Below are 23,783 nucleotides of genomic sequence, written 5' to 3'. Positions count from 1 at the left end.
GCAGAAGCCTTTAATTAATCATTTCATGTAAAGTAAAAGTAAATTTTTAAAGAATGAATAACACGCCGAAAGGCAGTATGTTATACCATGGATGGAGACAAACAACACTGTGCCAAATATATACAACAGAAATAAAGTATTTATTGAATTGTCATCTAAAAAAAACAAACAAAAATCACAGGCTATTAATACATTATTCAAAACAATGTGGAATTATGTTCTAGTGTTTCCTGCTATGTGACAGGATCCCTTTGCATGCCAAAGTCACAACAGGTTTTACCCTGAAGCTATGTTATTCTGTAAATGAGCCTTGATTTTTAGACCAGAGGTACTTCCAGATTTCTTTCAAGATTTTTGCTTTCCCAGATTCTTCACTCCTACTACATATGAGCAATTTAGAGTACCGGTGTCTACACTGAGTAATTTGCCTTTCCCGTATTCCATTTCCCAAACACAGCTCCTTGGTGCTATTTTTAGTCCTGAATTCTCTCAAAATGATGAAAGAACTTCAAAAACATACTACTTCTCTTTCCTTCTTCTTCTTACAACTGAACAATGTTAAAATAGAAGAGTTCTAATACTTAAATGTGTTATATCATAAAACACATATCCACAACTTGATAAAAGGAATGGGCATTATCAGTTTTCATGCCGTCACTTTCAGGTGTTTTCCTTAATTGAGAAATGATGCTTTCTAGGATGATTTCCTGTACTAAAATATTAAAGATTATCTATCTATCTATCTATCTACACTTGTTTCTTTGTACATTAATTAAATTATTTCCTAAAAACTGAATTTATCTAGCAGGAAAACTATCTCTTCAAAATCATTTTTCCATCTAGGTATCATTCCTGATGTTTATACAAGCATTACCACATTGAGCGTAGTAACCCATCTTCAGTGGCAGAGATGAAGGATTTGGTGTGCAAAGCTGCCTGTAGCTCTATAGCAAGTACTCTTATGGGAGTGATACAAGTGATAAAAAGCTTGATCATAGAATTACAGAAACTTTCGAATTCTAAATCTAGTCCTTAAAGGTCATGTAGTCCAACTCCCCTGCAACAAACAGCAACACCTACAGCAAGATCAGGTTGCATAGAGCCCTGTCCAGCATGTCTCCAAGGATGGGGCACCCACTAACTCTCTTGACAATCTGTTCCAGTGCCTCACCATTACTACTATAAAAAAGTTCTTCCTTATACCCATGTCACGGTTCGGCCCAGTTCAGCCTAACTCCATGACAGCGGGGCAAAGAGACCCTCAGACCCTGGGAAAAACAGTGGAGAGGGGAAGGGAATAGGTAGGGGTTTTATTAACAAACTCCCCGAAGAGCTGGAACTTAGTTTTCCTAAAATTAGCAAAAAAGCATGCTACAATGGGAGGTAGCAGTGCCACTTACTGAATTAACTACCACATATAACAGAGTGTTAGAAAAATCCCTTGGAACCTGATAATCTAAATATCGGACTTGATCTTCTTGAAAGAGAGATCTAGTGGTGTTACAGAAGAGGACAGCTAACATCACCAATGCTCAGGCTAAACTAAGGACTGTGAGAATGTTTTGAGAACATGGTATATACCATTTGTCTTAGGTTACTCTTTTTTCTTAAAAATTTCCAGCTGCAATGTCAGCCACTGTGTACAGTAAAATTAATGAGTGCAAGGAATGGTGCAATAATCAGAACTCCTAGCAATCAGTCACTGTCTTAAATTTTCCTCTGCACAGAAAGCTGAATTAGCTGACTGTTTAAAATGCTAATACTTGTCCTTCACAAGCATTATACAGAAAGTGAAAGAGAAAAAAATAATAAAAATCATGATATTGAGCTTTTCAAGTACATGCTTGGAGAGATTAGAAAGAGATACCACTTTGGACAATCCTTGTGACTTTCCTATGCAAACTAGGCTAACATTAAATATTTAACTCATAACACAGTTTTCCCCCTTGATTTTCATTTAGCAGTAAAACACTTGGACAGACATACAAAAAATTTAGCACTCTAGCGTGTTTTAAAGATTAAACTCGGAAGAACGATATTCATTTCAAAGATTACATCTAAATCAATGGACAAAAATTTAGCTTGCCAGGAAAAAGAACTAATGTAGTTGAGCATCTTAAATAAATTAACAGCGAGAAGCACTTGAACAGTGAAAAGCAATGAAGTTGTTCTTAGGTTCATTTGGACTTATTCAAATTACGCAATCACTGAACTCAGTGTAGACAGGAGAAGAAAATGATTAAGTCAAACAAACAATTATCACCTCAGTTCCAAAACCAAACACATATGACATCTCTTCAACTGTACAGACATGTTTTCAGAACAGTCATTAACTGTTTTCAAAATTGCCTGTAGCACTGAAGAAAAACATGGATATGGGGGTATGGCTGAAAAACTTCTCCCTTGCTCCTCCAGAAAGAGGTGGCTTGCAAAGAATTACTTGCAAAACTTCTCCAAAATAATTTCTGCTATCCATTGTGAAGGTATTAATACAGACTGAATTTCTGAACAAAATATACATGAACACGTACATCTCCCCAACAGTTCTGTAAGAAAATACAAAAGAACATGTGCAAACTACTAAAGGAATAGTATATAGCTGGGGAAGACAAATTAAGAAATAATAATTAGTCTGAAAAAGATCCTGCAGTACTTGAAAGCAGTAAAAAGTCTTTGTATTTTGGAAAAAATAAATAAATAAATAAATTTAAAAATGCATCTTGTTAGCTTGCAAAGGGCACTAAGATACAGCTTTTATTAAGGAGAAACTTTGAGCCTTTTGAAAAATCAGTGGAATCACAGTATCACACAGTATCACAGTATCGTGTGAGTTGGAAGGGACCTTAGAGATCATCGAGTCCAACTCCCGGGATTCGAGCCCTCTGTGTAGCGAAGCAGCACTTCTACCCCCTGCACCACAGGGGGGATTACGAACCATGGGCCTCCGGTGTTGCAAGCAGCAATTCTACCACTGCGCCACCGGGAATCAGTGGGAAGACATAACAACTTCTAGGACTCAATATCCTTATCAGTTAATGGTATGTTTCCCTTACCTTGCTAACATTTCTTTTTCATTCCAATATGTGGAACACCTAAAAATATCCACTCAGTGAGGCAGTTCAAATATATCAAATTATTCTCACTGGTTGTCTCTAAACATCCACCTCCAAAAGGCTATAAAAACATATTTTCCTACACATATACACTCTTCTGATACATGGGACGCAGTTCTCAGAGAAACTCATTCACAAACACATTCAAACTAAGTGAGGCAGTCTCAGAGAGAAACCAAGTAAATATTTATCAGTTTTCTAATCTATAGATAGTGAATTTCAGTGAAAAATAAAGAAAACAATTAAAAAATCAAAACAAAACAACAAAAAAAAAAAACAACAAAAAACCCCACAAGAAATACATTTTAGAGAACTACATAAAACTTCAAATACGAGAAAAATTAAATAAAATTAAGACATTAAGTCTCTAGTATCTCCACAGGACGTTTCCTAGCTTTGTAATTTTGGTATGCACAATATTTATTGTGTAAATGGTCAGAAAACTGAACCCTTCCTCAACTCATTTTCAACAGTTTGACTCACTAATTCCCACCTAGCAACTCTTGTATCCAAATCCTCATCATTTAAGAAGACGCATTTTTATTTTGCCTTGCAAGAGAATCCACCATGTGGTAAAGCACTGCAGTGGATACTATGACTGGGTTAAGATACAGATATCCCTTTTTGGAGATGGGATTTTACTTTTTAAGGACTTTAATAACATAATCTCTTCTCAGATAACTGATATATTTGATCCACGGTGATTCCAATAAAATTCATTCTCTTTGGAGTAAGAGACCTAAATTTTCCACTTACTTCACATTTTCTTAGCTATTAAATCCACAAGATCAAAGCAACACCTTTGGAAACAAGCAAACAAAAATTTTGGAGTTCTGCTGTTTGCTGCTTAACTATGGCAAAAAGGACATGGTTCAAGATGCATTTCCCTCTTACTGGCCTTAACCCTTCCCTAAGTAAGCTATAATAATATCTAATGCATAAAAAAATCAAACAAACAATAAACAAGAATGGAAGATTACTGATGTATTGGAAATGACAAACTCAGAAGGTATTAGGTACGAGGACACATGCAGGTCATCAATCAGGCTACTCTGCAAGTTGCAACAGAGATGCACCAAAAAGGTTAAACCCCAAATGCTAGTAGGCTGGAAGAAAAAATAAGAGGCAAAAATTAAAACTGCTCATCTTCATCAGCAGGAAAATCCAACATTCATTTCCTTTTAGGCTCCCAATCTAACGTACTATGTAGACCCAACAGTATGTATGGAAAAATGCCTAGCATAGACCTGAAACATGCTATGTTCTCACAGGAGCCAGACAGATAATTGCTGCTTTTAGCATCTCTGTAGCTGTTATCAACAGGAAGACTGACTTTCATTTTTATATTTTAAAGAGAGAAAACATTAGGAAGAAAGAATTCAAGACACTGATCTTCACAAGACCTTTCAACACAATGATGAACGAAACTGTACTGTACAAGCCAACCCTCCTGTTATGGATTCTGGGTGCTTTACTGGTGTTCTTCACTGCAGTTTCCCCGCAGTTTAAGAAAATGTATGTTCTATTTATGTATGACTCACACTTCACATACATTTTAACATGCAACTTTTGTTGTTTCTATTGCTAAAATAACGAATTCTTAAGAGTGAAACTGAATTTCAATGAAAAAGAAATACTTTCATAAGAGAAAGCTAAAAAAAACTTTTTTTTTTTTTTTTTTTTTTTTTGTATGTCTGAAACTAGATTTGCAGTTGTAAGGAAGTCACCAACTCCATTACATGGCATTAAATAACTGTCTTTAATTCATTCACTTGGATCATCTGGTGAGGCTGACCTAACAAAGATAATGGGAAGAAAATGGAAAAGAATGCTACCTGACTCTGAATGAGTTTGGAAAATGCAAAATGTAAGTTAGAGCATCCATAAGATTGCTTCATGAATTACATCAACAGTGATGCAGACTATCAGAGGTCTTATCAACCAGCCATAGGGAAAGCTAAATGTTCTGGAAGAGACTACCTTGGAGGCTCAAATGGGAAAGAGAAAACTGTTTTTGCAATTGGAAGGAAGCGAAGTAGCCAGGATCCAATACTTCTCACCCACCTCCTTGAGCTCAAACTTTTAAAACACAATCATTAAACCACATTTTTTTTTTCTTTTTTTCTTTTTTTTCTTTTTTTTTAAATTTTCTAGGATCCCTTCCTTTATTTGCAGTATGTTAAAATATTTATGCATACCCCAGGGGTTTTGTAGAGTCTTCATCGTTGTAGTTGTACTATCATGACTGAGTTAAATGGCAAAAGCTGATGTTTCCACTGAACTCCATCAGCCAGTATCCAAAGGGCTCTCAAAGAGCTTCTGGTTCATAAATAACACTTTCTTTTTTTTTTAATTTCTTCTACCTTAAACTGCTTAGTATAAAATTACTTCCTCCCAAAATAAATACTTGGTCTTTACTATGGGTTTTACTTAGAACTGAAAAAAACAACTGTGGCGTCACCACCAAACAGAACCTTTTTCTTCCACATAGCAAAAAAGTACACTATTTTATATGATATATACTGGGTATCACTTGCATCTGTGTAGGTTTTTAATGTTATATTAAGAAAATAGAGGATCAAATCTGCTGAACTATCAAGACAAATAAAACTTAACAGATAAATGAGAATCTTCTTGCTGAACTTCCCCCAAAGGAGAAAATAAAGAAAAAGACATTCCATTGGTAGAGGTTTTTCCCTTTATAATCATTTTAAAAGTACACAGACATAACCACCAGCAGTTTAAGAAAAAAATGTTTTTCTATTTGTCTCTAAAAACCCAATCTCTAGCTGACTGTATTCTTGTTAATGAGCAGCATTTACAGAACAGCACTTGATGACTTAGGAAATGCAGTTATGAGGGGCACTGTTCCCTTCAGTACCTGCTGACCTGCATAACAAGAATAATGCTGAAGTTCCTTAACAGCATGCAGCCCAGGGCAACCTTACCTGGGTTGGTGTACAGGTGACTCTCTACTGTTTTCCCAATACTCTGAAGCTTAACAGCTTGAAGGGATTCATCCCCCTGCATGACTGTCGGCAAACTGCCCAGAGCATCGTGAACCAAATTTGCCACTTCTCTTACATCAAAGAGCTTCAATAGTTCAGAGTACACAGATGGGAATGAGCTGAGAAACACAGCCTAGAGGAAAAGGGAAAAAATTGAACAGTTAGATATGGCAGTATAGTTTTGACACTTATAGAATTTAAATAACTATAGTGATACATGTACCTGTAGAAAAATTGCAGTTCTTAAACTTCAAAGGAGTCAATATCTTAAAAATTGGCTAGATTTTTCAGAAAAAATATCCTCTCATTCATTAACATGCTTATAATTGTGACTAATTTCCCTTAAGAACTATCACTTAACTACATTTCCTTCACAAACAAGTAAAAAGCTCAATTTAGGATAAAAATATTTATTATTCACAGCTTCCTCGTGATCTGTGCATGTCTGCAAATTTTTGAAACAACAACATAAGGCAGCCAATAAAAGAACAGGAAGATTTGAGAGGGAACTGTTTGGCTTTACAGTATGGAAGTTAACAGCCTCCAAATCTTTCATTTTTCAAATACTGAAAACTTTTATTCTGGAATGAGACTGCACTGACAGGAGTGATTCACTTCAACATTCTTAAAACAGAGTTAGAAATCTTTCAATAAGAATAAATGTGGAAACACTGAAGAAAGGAAAGGGGACAATGCTAGAGAAAGGAAGCGAGAACTTACATTCCCTCCTTCCTCTTCTATTCCTGCCAATGGAGAAAAGCTACTTATACCTCAGACTCTCTTCACATTGGTGTAACAACAGATGATATTCAAGGTTAAAGATAGTAAGGAATAATTCCAAGTATGTTTGTTTATATCATTTTGCTGCAGACATAACACTGCAGATACTTATGTGATATGAGATGGAAGAGCCACCTCTCCACCCTGTTCTCTCTGATTTTACTATCTTCTTGGAAAAACAGACCTTAAACACTCACACTTATAGTAACAGGAGAAGTTGGCTAAGAGGTACAGCTACAAGCTGTGGATACTGCTGAATCTACCACACCTAACGCAGAGATCTGTCTATTGAGTGTTTTGCTTTTGCACTAGTAAATTTTTGTGGTCTCAAGTGAAATAAAGATATACCAGCTGAGTAGTAAAATAAAATGTTCAACAAGATTTATATTCATTTCTGTAAAGAATAAAAAATCTGACAGCCTTTTGTTTAGTTCAAATTCTTGAAAGCCAAAGTGGTTAAACAAAGCTGTTTAAAGTGCTTAAAACAGAGAAATTGCTTGATTTGTACCCAGCAGTTCTGAAATGTCATTTTAATCCCTGACATTGTCAAAAGCGTAATATGAATTGCTTGTAATTCAAAATTAAATATTTGATTTAGGGTTATCTTTGCCATGCATATTCAGAAACTGCTGGTATGAAAACTTCACACTATAGGACAAAGGTATGAGTGTAAGATGAAACGTCATTTTGCTGCAACAAAAAACATTTTCTTTTCCAAGAACATAGGTAAGAACACATGTAGATTTTCTTAATACTGCATATGGAAACTAGTCATTACCAAGGCACACTCACAAACTTACTTGCAGTTGGCATAAAGCACTGGCTCCTTTGCTCTCTTGAGAAAGGAAGAAGCGCACTGACATCAGAAGCTCTTGAATACAGCAGCGAAATTCTTCCTCATTTTGTCCACCGGTAGCAATAGAGAATAACCTTCGAGACTGAACTATATACTTAAAGATATATTCCTGTGCCTACAATGTCAAAATCAGAAATAACTCATAAACATAAACCAACTCATCTGTAAAATGATTTATGTTTATATAACTTCAATAATGACACAGATCTGAAATAGAATATCATGGTATTTAATTTTGGCAAACCTTTTATTGGTTTTTACTTCTAATGTAACACTTAAACATACCAGGCCAACATAAGAAACTTTGAGCTGTTCTAAGATTTCTTTGGCCTATTACACATAAAAATTGTTTTTCTTTCAACTGTTAACTAGATAATGCCGAAAAACAAGCTTAGCCCTAAACGGAATTATTCTATTGTAAAACTCAGTCTGTCTCTGCACTGTGCTCTGCTGATGTACCAAACAGGGTGAGAGCAACCAAATCACCATTTTAAGTAGAATTCCTTGTTGTCAAGGTTGAATCATTAAGTCAGCATTCTTGTCTGCCATTTAGATTCAGTTGTGTGACAGATGTTAATACTACCAATGCAATTTATATACAGTTTCTCAGATCCAACTCCTACTTATATATATTCTCATTCAGTAAGGACAACAGAGCTCCACAATCTAGGGGTTGCAAGCTTTACTGACAAAAGAAAAAAACAAAAACTGACTACACTCAAAATGCCTGCAACTCCCTAGAATTAATATACAGTTTTATTATTATTTACACACACTGTGTTCCTTTTGCTGAGTTAAATCTGCTGGTACCACATGATGGCTTTCAAAGATTTCTCTTACCTTTAGTACTTCTTGTATGTGCTCATGCAGCTCCACTTCAGTGACTCGATCAATATGCCACTTCAGTACTTTTATCAGATCTCTAGAATACCACATCAGAAAGTACTATAACACACTGGTTGAAGAAGAGTTAAGTGCACTTAAAATGCAAATTAATCGTTCATATAAGACTGAAAAAATAAAAAACATATGACAAATTTCTGCTGATCACTAAAAGCCCAATATTACAGTTAATTTCAGACTTTTGATAGAACTACTAGGCCTCTAATAAAGAGGATATAATTGTCAGCATTACACATGTAGTAGAATTATTTTGACAGGGGTACAAGATCGCAGTTGAGCTATAAGAGACTCTGCCAGCAGGAACTACCCCTGCTATTCCATGAATTGTTTGTCTGTCCCAGTAAACCATATTTGTTTTAATGAAAGTCTAATTACAAAATAAATACAGAGAACAGTGTAGCAAGTCAGGCTTAATAGTGCACTGCAATTCACAGTGAACACAGCTCTTACTGAATGGTGTTAAAGTTCCTATACTTTTAAAGTCCTCTATATAAAGAAAGGCACTGAAGAAAAAGAGACAAAATTAAGCCAACAAAAGGAAAAAAAAGACTATTCAAATAAGCATTTTTTGTTGTTTTTTGTTTGTTTTTGGTTTTTTTTTTTTCCTACTGTAACATACAGATAACTTGCAGAATTCAAATCAGTTAGAAAAAGTACAGACTTCACCTGTATGCAAGTGCTCCTGCAAAGTGACTTTCAATGTAAGTGTCCATAACTGGCTTAAAGTGGTGAAATTTGCTGTCCTGCAGCAGATTTATTATGTGAACCTAAATGTGAGGGAAAAAGAAAAAAATATATTTTTTTTTTCATTTTTTACTTAGCTTTTAAATGTTGTTAAGCATTACCACAGAATGAAACTTACCAAACAATCAAACACTTTTGATCCATATTTTTGAGAGTTTTCATCTAAAATTCCAAATAAAGTATCGAGTGTATCCTGAAGAAACTGGTTAGAGAATAAGAGACAGTTTGTTATTAAACATGGATTTTTGAGACACACAATTATTTCTCTCATATTATCTAAAATCAAAGCAAAGGAAGGAAAGAAATAGCGGTATATACCTTTACTATTTCTGAACCATCAATTTCTTTTAATTTTGAGAGGCAACCTGCAATTTTGTCTGGATGGGTTCTCCATTTCAGAAGGTCAAGCATATCTCCTGCCAAAACAAATTGTAAGATTAAAGCTGGAACCAAAGCCGGGTTTCAGATTATATATTCTTCTATTGCAGTCCACTAAGCAAAATTGAGATTCAATAAAACAAAAGAAAACATCTCAAGATTTGCTATAATATATTGTCAATCTCAAACCAACAACTTTCTATTCCATCCCCTAATTGCCTCACTAATAGAAACGTAAGAACTTGGTATTGGGTCACTAAAATCAATCTCCTGTGGCAAATATATCATGCAGTTTTGCTCAGAAATTTGTCAACTGCCAGCTTAAGAAAAGTAATTATCTTGCTGTGTCTCATCCCATTAAAGAATGCCTTCCAGAGCTATACTCTTGACAGCTAGAAACAGTCTCTTAATTATTTTGCATGTATTGTTTGCTTGTATTTTAAAATACTAATCTTCCTATGTCTTTCCAAGAACAAACATACTGCCTCTAAGATCCTTTATCATTAAAAAACAAGACAATTCCTACTGGAAAATGAACTCTTCTAAGCTATAACGCACTTCAGTGTCTTTGTGCTTATTCTAGTTTTAATCCATCCTCCTTTAGCCTTCTTGACCAAAATGGTACACAACATTACGGAGGAGGTCCCATCACTGTTTTCTTTACCATCATTATCAGGCTTAAATGTCCACTGTGAACATCTGGCATATATATTGTAAAATTTTCATTTTTTGAGATATATCATATTGGTTACACAAATAGCTTTTCATTTCTTTTTTTAATACTGTCCAGGTCCCTCGCTATAGCAGAATCCCCAAGAATCTCCAAGAATCTTCTTACGAGCCCACCTTTCATACCACCAGATTCTATGTAAGTTCTATTCTGACTAATTACTTGAATTAAAGTTACCTTGCTATGCCTATATCATATTTTGGTTTTAATTCTCTCAGTTGATGAGCCCTTTCATTTGCCTATTAGAAGAAAACATCATTAACATGCTCTCCGCAGTCTCAGGTTTTAGTAAATCGTCTCTCACTAACAACCCCTTTCACCTCCACTCAAAAAAGATGAGTCAACCCCTGGCCAAAAACTTCAGATGTGGTATCATTTACCTTCTGTTCAGGAAGGAAATCCCTTCCTTTATAATGCAACCCGCTCTTTCCCTTTTAGCCTGTTATTTAACAGTTTTAAAATTCTTATTCTAATCTGTATTGCTTCTATTTCCCATGTGGTGTGTTACTGAGGTCCAGATGGTTTCGATCTGCTATGTTTCCTCTGAATAACAACAACAACAAAAAAAAAAAACAACTTAGTAAAGAATGATTAAGAAGTTTGTTCTGGCATAAAATGCCTTTTTACAAACTCATCTTGAGTTTTATAGCATATTCCATTTAGCTACATGTCCATAATTTCATCCATGAATTCTTGTAAATACTTTCATAAAATCCATTAGAGGCTGATAGCTCAGATAAGGTTATCTCCTCTTTCTCCTATTTTAAGTAGAGGTAATGTATTTTTTCATTCTTAAATCACATGTTGTTGCTTTCAGCTTCAGAAACAGAATAAAAGAAATCCCAGCTTGGTATAAGATTGGGAATTAAATGTTCAACACCATTCAAAACCCAAAAACAGAGTTTTGCAAGTTGGCTTGACTTCTTAACAGTTTTCACTTCACACTGACCCCAGCTGAACCCTGACACATTGCTGTTATTTTTTTTGCCTTCTGTTGCAGGTTCTCTGCTTACTCCTCACATTTTTTGCTCGTGACTCTCTCGGTTAGGTCCGCAGCACTCCTTCCAACTCATGTTCAGAGCACCGAAGTTACTCATATTTATGTATACTACTGGCCCATTTCACTGACCAGCTTTTCAGAATTTAACAAAACCGGGCTAGCCGCTTGAAAAAGAAAACCTTAACCACCGTTCAAACCTTTAATCAGCTTAAGCTGAAACTTCCTCTACTTGATCATTGTCCAGTATTGCTTTAGAAGGATTCAGTTCCTTTGAAACAACCCCACTAAACCCCACTAACTAAGTAGATAATAGCAAGTTATCCTCTTGGTTCAGCAACTATTTGAGATCCTATTACTACAGCCCACTTTCACACTAAAATTCCATTCAATTCACACCCATTTTGTGTCAGTTCTTTCCCAGTTTGCCCCAGGAAGATGAACTCCCTCATAGAACCATAGAATTACTCAAATTGGAAAAGACCTTAAAGATCATCAAGTTCAATCACAAAGCAACCATACTACCCTAACTCTAATAACCCCCAGCTAAATCATGTCCCTGAGCATCACATCCAAGTGGTTTTCAAACACATCCAGGGATGCTGACTCAACCACCTCCCTGGGGAGCCTATTCCAGTGCTCAACAACCCTTTCTGTAAAGAAGTTTTTCCTGATATCCGACCTAAACCTCCCCTGGTGCAACTTGAGGCCACTTCCCCTTGTCCTGACACCTGTCACCAGTGAGAAGAGACCAGTCCCTCTCTCGCTGTATGCAACTTTCAAGTAATGGAAGAGAGCAATACCGTCTCCACTCAGAACTCCTTTCTCCAGACTAAACAGCCCCAGTTTCTTCAGTCATAACAAGGAATGAAGTAGCATTTCTGCCTTTAGTAATATTAAAAACATCTCCACTTATGTTCATATCTTGCTCGAGTTATTAGTAGCAAGCCTTCTACACATTATTCCACTACTGTTTTGCTGCTTTAGTTAACTTTAGTAGACACAATTTTTTTTAAATACGTTTACACATTTCTTTTTGTTTTGCTTCAGTGTGCTAGCACGGAATGGTTTGGATTAAGAGAGCCACTTAAATTCCACTGAGAGTGAGGAAAAGTCCCATGTGCGTCAGGGACACATCCCATAGATCAAGGACCAGTGATAGGTCTTATTATTCCTTCTGTCAGGAATTTTCAAGAAAGAAGCATTAACAAATCCATACTGAGCTGCATTTGTCTTCTGGATAATTAAATGGACTTCTACACTTTGTTCTCTTTAAACCACTACTTAAGCCGAGGAACAGTGAAACTAGCTAAAGCTTTCAGTTCGTAGTAGGAAAAATACTTCTTTGCAGGTTTGCAGGAGGTACTTGATGGGTAGAGGCTTGACACTGAATATTAGGGATTTGTCGAAGGATTTAAAGAAAAAAAAGAAGAAAGCAAATGTAAGACACTCACTTCAAAGCACGTATTTCAAGGGAAATGCAAAGGCGGGAAGACATTGCTGAGATACCATTAGCGAATAGCCTAAGCTTAAATGACATGAATAGAAAATCTGACGTGAATCACAAGGAGAAGTGATAGCAAATGTGTCATGTACTAAGAGAAATGAGAATATGAACTGTCCCCTAAAATAAGCACACTATGAGAACACAGTTTTGGAAAAAGTCAATGCTGCTGATAAACTTTGTTGAAACACTGGAAAAAAAAGCATTTCCAATACCTTCTCTATATCACGAGCTGATTCGTAGACTTAAAATTGTTCACACCTGAGCTACCACTCCTATCAAAGAAAACAAATTCCCTTCTCAAAGCAATTTAAATCCAAAGTACTAGGTAAAACAAAAGATTAAGCTGTGTAAGGACTGGGTTTGTGGTCTTTCCATCTGTGTCCTATAAATCCCAAGTTAGCCTGGTGCAGCATTCGAAATAAGCCAAAACTCAGAACTGGAAATTCCTATTTCTCTTCCAGTAGGATGCCAACACTTCCCAAGAAAGGGAGGTCAGTGTTAAAAATTTCCCTTGTTACTGCTCCTTTATAAATCACAAGTTTTGCTTTTATTTTAATGCAGATAGATGGATTACACCTCTGCACTGCAAGAGACATGCTGTACGGCTTCTTGCTCTGCTGATGAGCAGCTGCTTACTGAGGATGTGCTGATCACTGCTGAGAAATGACTGGATGCCAACTTGCTAAAATACTCCAACTTGCTGGATGGCTCCTGACACTCTGGCAGGCAGAGTCCTCCTAACTGTCAAAACCAAATAGGACTGTTTTGACAGCTACTCAGTGGAAAAATACTACATTCTCTCTTGCTCTCCCTTTTATTTTCTTCTTTATAAAAATGAAAGACAACTGAAATACAAATGAAATCCAAATAAGAAGCAGGTGTACTTCTTTTGCTAATATCACCTGATTAACAATCTAGGACTAAAGGTCAAGCTAAAGAAAGATAACCGTCAGACAGATTAAACAAGGACATGTTCTTAAAAGAGTTGCTGATGAATGCACAGAGTGCCCTGTTAGAAGCTCTCTGAAAACTGCTTGGAAATAATCCTAAAATCCCCTCCAAAGTATGCACTGTAAGGAAGTTATGACTCTCAACAACTGGATGACAACCTCCATCTCCCACTCTTCGTAACTTTAATATTCACGAGGCAGCCCTCATGGCATGTGGGAACAATCAATGAGAGAAGGAAGAGCTGAGTGAAATTCTTCATCAAATTAATTAAGCTATGGCCTAATTCAGTCACACTCTGTACTAGACTGGTTTGGAGACTTCCATCACCCCACAGCCAGACTAACAGCACGATTTCCAATTCAGTTTTGTTTGTAGACACATGCAAATCATTGACAACTTCAGAAAAGTTTCCAAACAGATTAAAAAATAATCAGAAATTTCAAAGATACTGCTACAAATACTTACTAAAAAAGTAAATACACACATCTTTTTAATCCTGCTTTGTTTTTGTTTTTTAAAAATACTCTGCATTCTCTCAGGGATAACTGAAGCAATGCTCACATAACCAAATATCCACATGCTTTGCTCTACGTTCATTCTTTGAGCATGCAATAGATTTTGGCAAATTCTTGTTTAAAAGAATGGGGATTTGGAAACTCACCAAGATGAACTTCCCAAAGAAGATCCTTGGAGAAAATATGAGCCTGTCTACAGAAAATATTTCCACCCTCTGAAGTACTGCTGAAATAATTGTTAACTCTTTCAGGGCTGAAAAGGGGACCAATATTATTCAGATACTCTACACCCTCTTACTTTATATGGTAAAATCTCTCTCTATATATGGAAATTTTATGTCCTACATCACACATCTTTTTACATCAACTATTCAGTAACTCCTCAACTGTGAACATAAATTAGTGAAGTTCCTATAACTACAGCCAACACCCAAACTATACATCAGTCAGACACACTTTAGTCCAGGCAGCACTTTCAGGCATGTGTAAACATCAGGATGTTCATGTGATTTCCTAATCAAGGCTTTTAACTGGAGTAAATTTAGCCTATGATTGCCTATTAGCATCTTTGGGGAAAATCTTCTACTGAATAACTTTTATTACTTTGAAGCTAACTGTTATGAGAATACAAGCTGGATGTGTGCAGTGAAACAGACAATTTACTCTTTACATATAGTTCTGCTTAGGAAACTTGCTTCTTAATGGTGAAAAATAAGATAACTATTTCCACTTATAAAACTGATCTAATTGCTGTTATATACCTACAATAAATTTGCAAGCAATTAGCAATTTCATCATCATATATATGTTAATAGATGGGACAAGAGGTAGATAAGCAAGATCTTAAAAATGAAATTGTATGGGAGATTGGTAATCACAGCCTGAACCTCTGATTAATCAGCTGAGGCAAGTATGGGGTCAGCTGTGGGAGCACAGGTGAGAGTGATGTATCTGTGCTCCCGGAAGGTGTGGAGCTCGACTCCATCCCCTCTGAGACCTCATTTAAGGGCTGACTCCCACTGAGGTAGCATCTCTTGGAGACTGCTCACCAGTGAGGACTGCCCCAGCTTCTTCAGCCAAGGCACCACCACTGGTGAGTTTTCCCTTTGCTTATTCCTTCTGTACATTTGCTACCATCTGTATATTAACAACCAATACAGAAATAAATAGCTTAGAAAAAATATAACATTGTGATACAAAAACAAACAAACAAAAACCATCACAAATGTATTATCAAACAAATACACCATATTTAGAAGACTGTGGAAAACTGTTTCAGTTATAAATTACAGCTAGCATGGCAAATAAACAAGAATTTTTGTGCAGAGCAATGGTAAAGAGCACATCACACGTATTTGCATCTCCTGCTCATAACATCATGTGTAAGGTTGTCTTAAGTGTTTGCAGGGAAAACGGAGAAGCGACAGAACAGGCAAGTAGTATGTACCTAATTACAACCAAACTGCCACAGCCTAAAGCCTGGAATGAGTATTTCATAAAACCTCTGAACAGATTAAGATGTTTTGTAAAGCAGCTGGGTTTTGATAATTGGTTCCAAGAATGCTGCATTTGATTCCAAAATCATGTTAATTTAAAAGCATTCTTGAACTACTCAAAGTTGGTGGTTTATCATGCTGCATTGGTTTCCATCTGGATATCAAAAAACATGGAGAAAACTAGTTTGTAGAACTGATAGAACATAAGCTATTTTCAAGTATATCCACCCTTGCTTGGCACAGAAAGGCTAACTATCACACTCATTTGAATTCATGATGTTTTAAATAATCAGCATATCCTACCATTTTGTGTGAGTTTAGTGGAGCAGAGAAAGGACGTAATCCAGAAGGACTCTTTAGTGGTTTTTACTGCTTGGCTGTTGTTTGCTAGGAAAATTCCCTTTGAAAAGGGGAGTTTGAGGTAGCGACTAGAATCCTGAAGGTTTGTGTTTTCTTCACACTGTGGGGTAAAAAAAAAAACAACAATTAAATTCACTGTACTGCATGCAATTCCCAAAATTATTGTTTCTTTGCCAGAAATCATAGAGTTTCTAAAGCTCTCATACAAATGAATTCTAACGAGTTGAGTTCATTAAATATTGTTTCTATTCAAAGCATATGCACCAGCAACAAACACCATGCAGTTATGTATGTAATTTTTTGAATAAAGAAATTTCATGAAGTACAGAATTCCAGTCAAGTACACTTTAAGGCATGAATACTTGCTTTTACAATATATTCAATACATTTGAATATATTTTAAAGTAGCATTACTGCTAGCAAATATCCTAAATAAAATATCCACACACTTTTATAATTCAGAAAAAAAAACTTCACCAAGCCATCCTAAACAAATATATATATATATATACATAAATATATATACCCACACACACACGCACGCACATGGGTTGCTCTGAAAGTAATGCCTCCTATTTATTTCCATGGTAACTGCAACAAAGAACACAAGAACACTATTTAACAGAGTAGTCTCAGCTGCAAAACACTCTTTTTCAACAGTCACCTCCATTAGCTGTGCATTTTTGCCAGCGATGAAGAAGAGCCTGCATGCAGCGCTCCAAAACATCTGCACCAGTGGTGCTGGTGTTACCAGTGCTGAAAAGCACCACTCACTGCCTTACTGTGCTCATATCCACTCTTTGGACTCCATAAACATTCAGCAAGTGTCACTGAATGACAACAGGCACAGTTTTTTTCCACATGAAGGAATTCAGTGGCACATCTTTTCTTCATACACACACTGCCATGTCAAACACCATTTTGTCAGACTGCCTCTCTGCTGCCATCTGTTTCACATCAACAAATGCAATGGTATATTGGTGTGAAGGTTGATTCTCTACTGCCACAACACCATCTGCCTCTGACGTCACGGGTGATCAGAATAAAGTAGGAGGCATTACTTTCAGAGCATTCCTCATGTATATACACACATACATACACATAATCAATATAAAGACACACATCAATAGTACAGTTAGGTTGCTGTTGGACTTGATGATATTTAAGGTCTTATCCAACTTGAGTGATTCTATGATTCTATTAATAATTTTTATCCATAGAAGCTATCTGAAGATCATTTTTTATCAACAAAATTAAGTGGCACATTCTTTAACTAAAACACACTAGTTTCAGATGGGAAAATTAGATTAAGCTGTCATATGAATAGATAATATAAGCACATTTTCCAGCTGACTGCTTTCATAGACAATTCTCACTAATGGGAAACGCCTGTTGCAACTTCATTTCTGAATTACAACTTCGTATCTGACATTGGAGTCATATCAAAGTAGCAACTTTCTATGGTTATGCCAAGTTAATAGATAGAAATGATTGCTTAAAATTTAAATCTATCTGGAAGCATATCAAACCTTCTGGACTAAGTGATAACTGAAAAATGTGGAAACAAATAAGAAACTCCAGAAGATAGAAATATGTAGAAAAGATAACACTGATTGGATCTGTTTAAAGCATGGCTTTATTTTCCATTTTTCAGCAGTAAGTTAGTATCATCACTTTGTGTGTTTAACTTTGTGAAATGTATTATAAATATAATGTAACACAGTAAGACTTCATGGTACTACTGCTGCACTGAAATGCACACCCAGATTCAATTGCAATTTCTAACAGGAAACAAAAAATCAGCAACGGGTATTTTATTGGTGATAAGATTATCACCCCTTTGGTAATGAATACAGACTTTCTCAACCTACTGCTTCAAGGCACTTATAGTATGTTCCGGAGGAATCATTACAGTTAATGATTTCTAATTCAAATTACCTTGTGTACAATGAGTTCATGGGTGCCATCTGGCAGAGTCCTCCCATTTTCCTGCATCAGGGGCACAAAAGAAAAGCCAAACAACTTCTTCTCACCCTTTTCTTTTGCTGAAACACATACATAAATAGTAGTGTTTGCGTTAATGTTATAAATATTAGACAAAATAAACAGATATAATCCTTGATAAGGAACTTTACTGGAAGCTGTTTGCAACTTGTCAGACTAACAGTATATTCAATTTCTTAACATATCTGCATGTTATTTCCTGTAACAGTTTCTGTTATCTTACTATAAATCAGAAAAGAATGTGATGCAACCATTATAATATGAAGAGGTAGTTGTTCTGATTTTGCTGTTTATCCACTATAGAAGCTTCTACTTATTAATCTCCATTTTAGGTCAGCCTCAGCACTTCTGTTTTCAAATAAAATATCTACCTCTATAGATACGACTGAAAATGTCACTGTTCCCTACAGGAACATTACGCTTCAGATAACATTTTCAAACTAGGATGTTTAAGGTTAAATTCCAACTAAATTCAAGTAAATACAGATGTTGCTCCAAAAGTAATGTCTCCTATTTATTTCCATTGGAACTGCAACATATACAAAGAGCACAAGAACACTATTTGATAGAGCAAGTTTTCAGCTACAAAACACACTTTTTTAACATAGTCACCTCCATTAGCCGTGGGTTTTTTTTTGTGCCAGCAGTGAACAAAAGACTGCATTCTGTGGTGGTAACTAGTGAAAGTGACCCACTGTCACTGTGGCTGCTGCTGTAACACATCACCCATCGCCTCACTGGGCTCACATCTACTCTGTGGTTTCCATAAATGTTCAGTAAGCATTGATGTATGCCAATGGCTGCTATTTTTTTCACATGAAGGAATTCAATTCCACACCTTTGCTCCATATACACTTCCAGGACAGATGCCTTTTTGTCAGACTGTCCCCCTGCTGCTGTCTGTGGAATGGGATATTGGTGGGAAGGTTCAATCTCTACTGCCATATCACCAACATCTGCCTCTGATGTTGTGGGCCAGTAGAATAAAATAGAAGGCATTACTTTTGGAGCAGTCCTCATATAAGACAGACAACAAAACTGAGGATGTGGAAATTTTACTGAAGCCAGCAAGAGTGCAGATGCCAAATATCTTGCCAAATCAAGAAGTTTTTCATCAACTTTACTTTTATATACATTTATATTGTATGACTTTTGAGTTTGAGTCAGTACAGTTGGGGTGGTGCAGGCAGTCCAACTGTAACAAAAAGAACTAACTTACGCTGCATAAAAAACTGTGCAAAAACATATAACCAATTGGAAACTCACCACTGACACTTTTCCATTATTACTTCATCTTTCCTTCATTTCTTATTACTAGCTTTTTAAAAGAAATCCTGAAAAGAACTCAATGAGTATTTCTTCCTGTATTACCTGTTACTTATATTTTTAAGCCTAGGTACCTGTTATCCAAATATACTTCCACATGTGTGACTGCCACAAAGACAGACTGAATAGTAATGCTGTATTGGAGTTGGACATGATGTTTCTTATGGGTCCCTTCCAACTTGGGTCATTCTGTGATTCTATTATCTGCTTCACCAGAAGGAGCCAAACAACAGCAACCACTTAAAAGATTTAATGATTTTATCCACCCTTCTCTATCAGCTTGACAGTGCTCAGCATCACAGGAATCTTGTATATCTTGCTGTGCAAACATGGATACAGACTTCAATAGTATCATTTTTACCCTTAAAATCATCTCCAAAATTGTTCAGAATATCTATAGGAAATTTTGGAATATTATACAATAAAAAATAATAATAAAAAAACAACTGGCAGATTGCTGAACAGGTACTTAGAAGCAGGTATCATTTTGGAATGTTTCACTAGGCATGTTCTAAATTTACCTACGGAAATTCTGTTTCAGAATACCTTTCAGTTGCAGTGTTATCCATTGCTATTAATAAAATTAGATTGTTTTTTCCTGGTGTTTAGGCTTTACCAAAGCACCAAGTCTCATTAAGCAGAGTTGCAAGCCTGAAATGCCGTGTCGTGAAAGCATGAAAGCATAAAGACAAAGTTTATAAAGCATACAAAGTGTACGCAGCTTTTTCCCAAGGTGTTACGGAAACTCAAGCGCTGACAGCAGTTTCAACAGAGAGGACAAGCAGGAGTTGTGATCAGTGCTTACTGGAACAGTGCCGGAATTCACAGCGGATGTGTGCTCCTCTGAATTTATCCACAGGAATAGGAAGTTTCAGCAGCTCAGCCCATCTGGGACCATTGTTATGGTAAAGCACAAAGGAATGGTACTCACTGGCTGGTGGCTCCCCAGAGCCAAATGAGATAAAATCCTAATGAGGAAGAAATATTGATTAAATTTTTCAGATTTATTAACACATTACTAACATTTTTTACCACTTGCTGATTAGAAAAAAACAGCAAAAAATCATCCACACAGATGAGAATCAAAGTATTTTAAAGGAGTAACTGGGTGATTAGGAAGGCTTAAGCAACACATGTGATATGGAATCCCATGATACGGGGTGGTCCCTGTAGTAAATACGTAAGAATTGAAGTGAGGCAAGAACAGCACAGACTACAGGACCCTTATTCATGTAAAATAAACCTGTGAGATTTCTGTTGTCAGTGATATGTGCCAGCAGGAAATAGTAAAGAAATCTGGATCCCCTGACTGCTAACAAGCAATGTGTTGGGTTGCCTTTGCAACACCCATAATAGTCTTTCCTTAGCAAAGGCAGCACAGATTTCTCAGGATCCTGTCTTGGGGATATCTATCAATTTTCTGTGAGAAAACTATGCTACTGTTGTAGCTTTTCTTCTCAGCAATTATATCTTAATACTCTTTATAAGTATATATATACATGCACATATATTAAGAACATTTTATCTAAAACACAGCACTCCAGCATTCACACACACACCCTGAATTTGCAAATACACATGCACGTATGCAATTTGAACCAGGCTGTATGTGTCTTTCTTCACTCTGTCACCCTGTAACTCTCAACATCATACAGAAGACATAAGAAAGTACTTTCAAATGAAAATAAGAATTAGCAAATCAAAAACCCTTCAGAATGTAATCTTGCTTCAACATTTCACAGTGCCCTAATGAAATAATTAGTAATTTGATTGGTGATTTTAGGTGTTTACCAAAACATATAAAGTGGAAATGCTTTGAATATCTGAACAGTGCAAAAGACACACAACACCAACAAAAGATGATTTAATCTGAAGGAGTGCATCAAGGTTAACTACAGCAAGGAAAAATTCAGAGACGTACCCTTAAAATCTGACCACTGCTGTCCACAACATGCATCGTCACTTCCACATTTCTGGCCACGCTTTTCCCTCCCTTCTCAAATTCTCCTCTTTCTACAGTGATGTATAAATCATTTCTCATTTCACCTAATAAGAAAAACAAAAGGTGTGCAAAAGTCAGTTTACATAGATTACTTTACACTATTAAGACTTCAGCAGACTTTCATCCTCTCTTTCAAGGAACAGCATCACAATTTATCAACATTTTCAGATTTTAATAACAACAAAGAAAACCAAGAAAAAATTTCATAAACCAAGAACACCAATAAAGCTTCATTCTGATAAAGGCCCAACAGATTATCTGCTATATTAAGCAATGCTGGCAACTTTTATTCATGTTAGGTCTCTTGGTATTTCCCGTGGCATCTCTACCCATACTGCAGCTTGGCTTTATTCCTCTTCTAATCTATGGCAATATCAACATATTTTTTCTCAATTGTAATCTCCCCATTTCTCTGTTTAAAGACCCCTCATTAGAACTTTTTTACACTTAATCTCTAATAAAGTTATTACTTTTCTCATTATTCTTTGAAAAAGCAAAAAACAAGCTAGAATTCATCTCTCTTTCCCACATAGGAGATCTCAACATATTTTACATTGACATGTTATCCTGAAGATTAGTGATGAAAAGCGAGCTTATTTTTCAGTTGTTGGAAAGGTTTCTTAGATTAAAATCTTCATCAACATATTCAAAGCACAAAACCTGAGGCAGGCCTAAGTGTTATATAATATGTGTTATAAAATACCTCTTTATGTGGTTAAATTGAAAATGTTTTCATATTTATCCATCAACAAACTAAGTAAACCATTAGGCCTTATCAAGAACTTCTGGTTGAGATCTGTGCTGACTTCAATTTCATTCAATACACACCATAAAGTTTATGGATAATGAAAGAAAGAATAGTTTGGCTCTTGTCAAAGACGAAGCAGTAGCTGTGGTGGAATGAAGCCCCTCTTTTCTTTGAAACTCTAAGCCTTTTTTCTACGAAGTAAATATTAACCTTCTTCTGAAGAAACACTGCTAGAACTACTTGGAAGTTTCTAGAGAAATGAAGGACAGCACAACCACAGGAACATCTTCTAAAATTCTAATTGCTAGAAAGAAATTGAGAATACATGCCTTCGTCTAGTGAAATTTTAGCATTAAAATTGATTTTCACTGTGCATCAGAGGAAAACAACAGTTTTGAGTATTTACAGGCATATTACTAAAAAGTCAAATATGGCACATAACTGATAAATAATCAGTTCATCTTCAATATTCAGCTTCATTTTAATGTGCAGGCAGAATTTGACCTGCTCGTGTTTCATATTTCTTGTGTTTATTTTGCTGTGTGCAACTTTGCAGTGATTTTTAAGTACCAGAAACATTAATCTTGCTACAGCCTTCTGATATTTCATAACATTATTCCATCACTATATGAAATGAATTGAGTTCTCTAAAGCACAATCTAAACCACTGTCAAATTGGAAAAAATTAAAAATAAATAAAAAGAAAAAGAAAAAAGAAAAAAGAAAAAAAAAGCCAACTTTATTATCAAACTCTCAATAAACATACCCATTAAAAAGAAGGGGAAAACTGCCATTGTATTACCTTGTTATCAGCTGTCTACTGACATACTGCTGCAAGATGTTAGAATACAGATATGCAGCACAAACAAATACCAGGAGCAGATGGTATTCACTTAAGAGCTTGATATGAAGTCAAGGATGAAAAAGCTGAACTACTACTAATGAGTGTGTGCAACCATTGAATCAGTCTCTGGTACCCAGTTTCGAAATGAGCTAAAGGCGGTGGTTATTCATGTAATGGACAGCAAGACTTGTGAATGAAAACCCAAAACTTTCCAAAGGATGTTGTGAACGCCAGAAGTTTGATCAAAAGAATGTGTTCAAGGGGAGAACAGAGAAGTCTTGGAAGACAGATCCACTGAAGGATATGAAACAGACGGTCACAGAAATGCTCAGGAAATCCCTTGAGCTGAAAATAGATGGAGGTTGAGAGAATGCAGGGGTAAACATTGCACATGCTTATATTCCTGTCCAGTTCTCTCTTCCTTAGGTGCCTGTTTACAACAGTCAGCTAGATATGCCCTTGCTCTGAAGCAGTAGGGCTGTCTCACGAGTCAACTCATAAAATGACCTTTAAAATTACTA

General features: G+C 36.0%; 1 protein-coding gene across 4 annotated transcripts in view; it reads right to left on the bottom strand.

Moving 5' to 3' along the window:
- The window catches only part of DOCK4 (dedicator of cytokinesis 4), a 236,175-nt gene that overhangs the window by 68,446 nt on the left and 143,946 nt on the right, over positions 1-23,783 (bottom strand). For all 4 annotated transcript variants that reach the window (XM_072351725.1, XM_072351994.1, XM_072351814.1 and 1 more), the window contains exons 14-23: positions 21,590-21,714; positions 20,474-20,636; positions 18,277-18,383; positions 16,282-16,438; positions 9,723-9,820; positions 9,523-9,606; positions 9,327-9,427; positions 8,598-8,679; positions 7,702-7,872; positions 6,062-6,254 (exon numbers count right to left, since the gene is read on the bottom strand). In XM_072351725.1, coding sequence (XP_072207826.1) covers positions 6,062-6,254; positions 7,702-7,872; positions 8,598-8,679; positions 9,327-9,427; positions 9,523-9,606; positions 9,723-9,820; positions 16,282-16,438; positions 18,277-18,383; positions 20,474-20,636; positions 21,590-21,714 — 1,281 coding nt within the window. The remainder of the gene's footprint in view (positions 1-6,061; positions 6,255-7,701; positions 7,873-8,597; positions 8,680-9,326; positions 9,428-9,522; positions 9,607-9,722; positions 9,821-16,281; positions 16,439-18,276; positions 18,384-20,473; positions 20,637-21,589; positions 21,715-23,783) is intronic.

Source organism: Excalfactoria chinensis, chromosome 1, assembly GCF_039878825.1.
Source record: "Excalfactoria chinensis isolate bCotChi1 chromosome 1, bCotChi1.hap2, whole genome shotgun sequence".
Classification (NCBI taxonomy): Eukaryota; Metazoa; Chordata; class Aves; order Galliformes; family Phasianidae; genus Excalfactoria; species Excalfactoria chinensis.
This window is presented reverse-complemented; position numbering and strand designations above follow the sequence as displayed.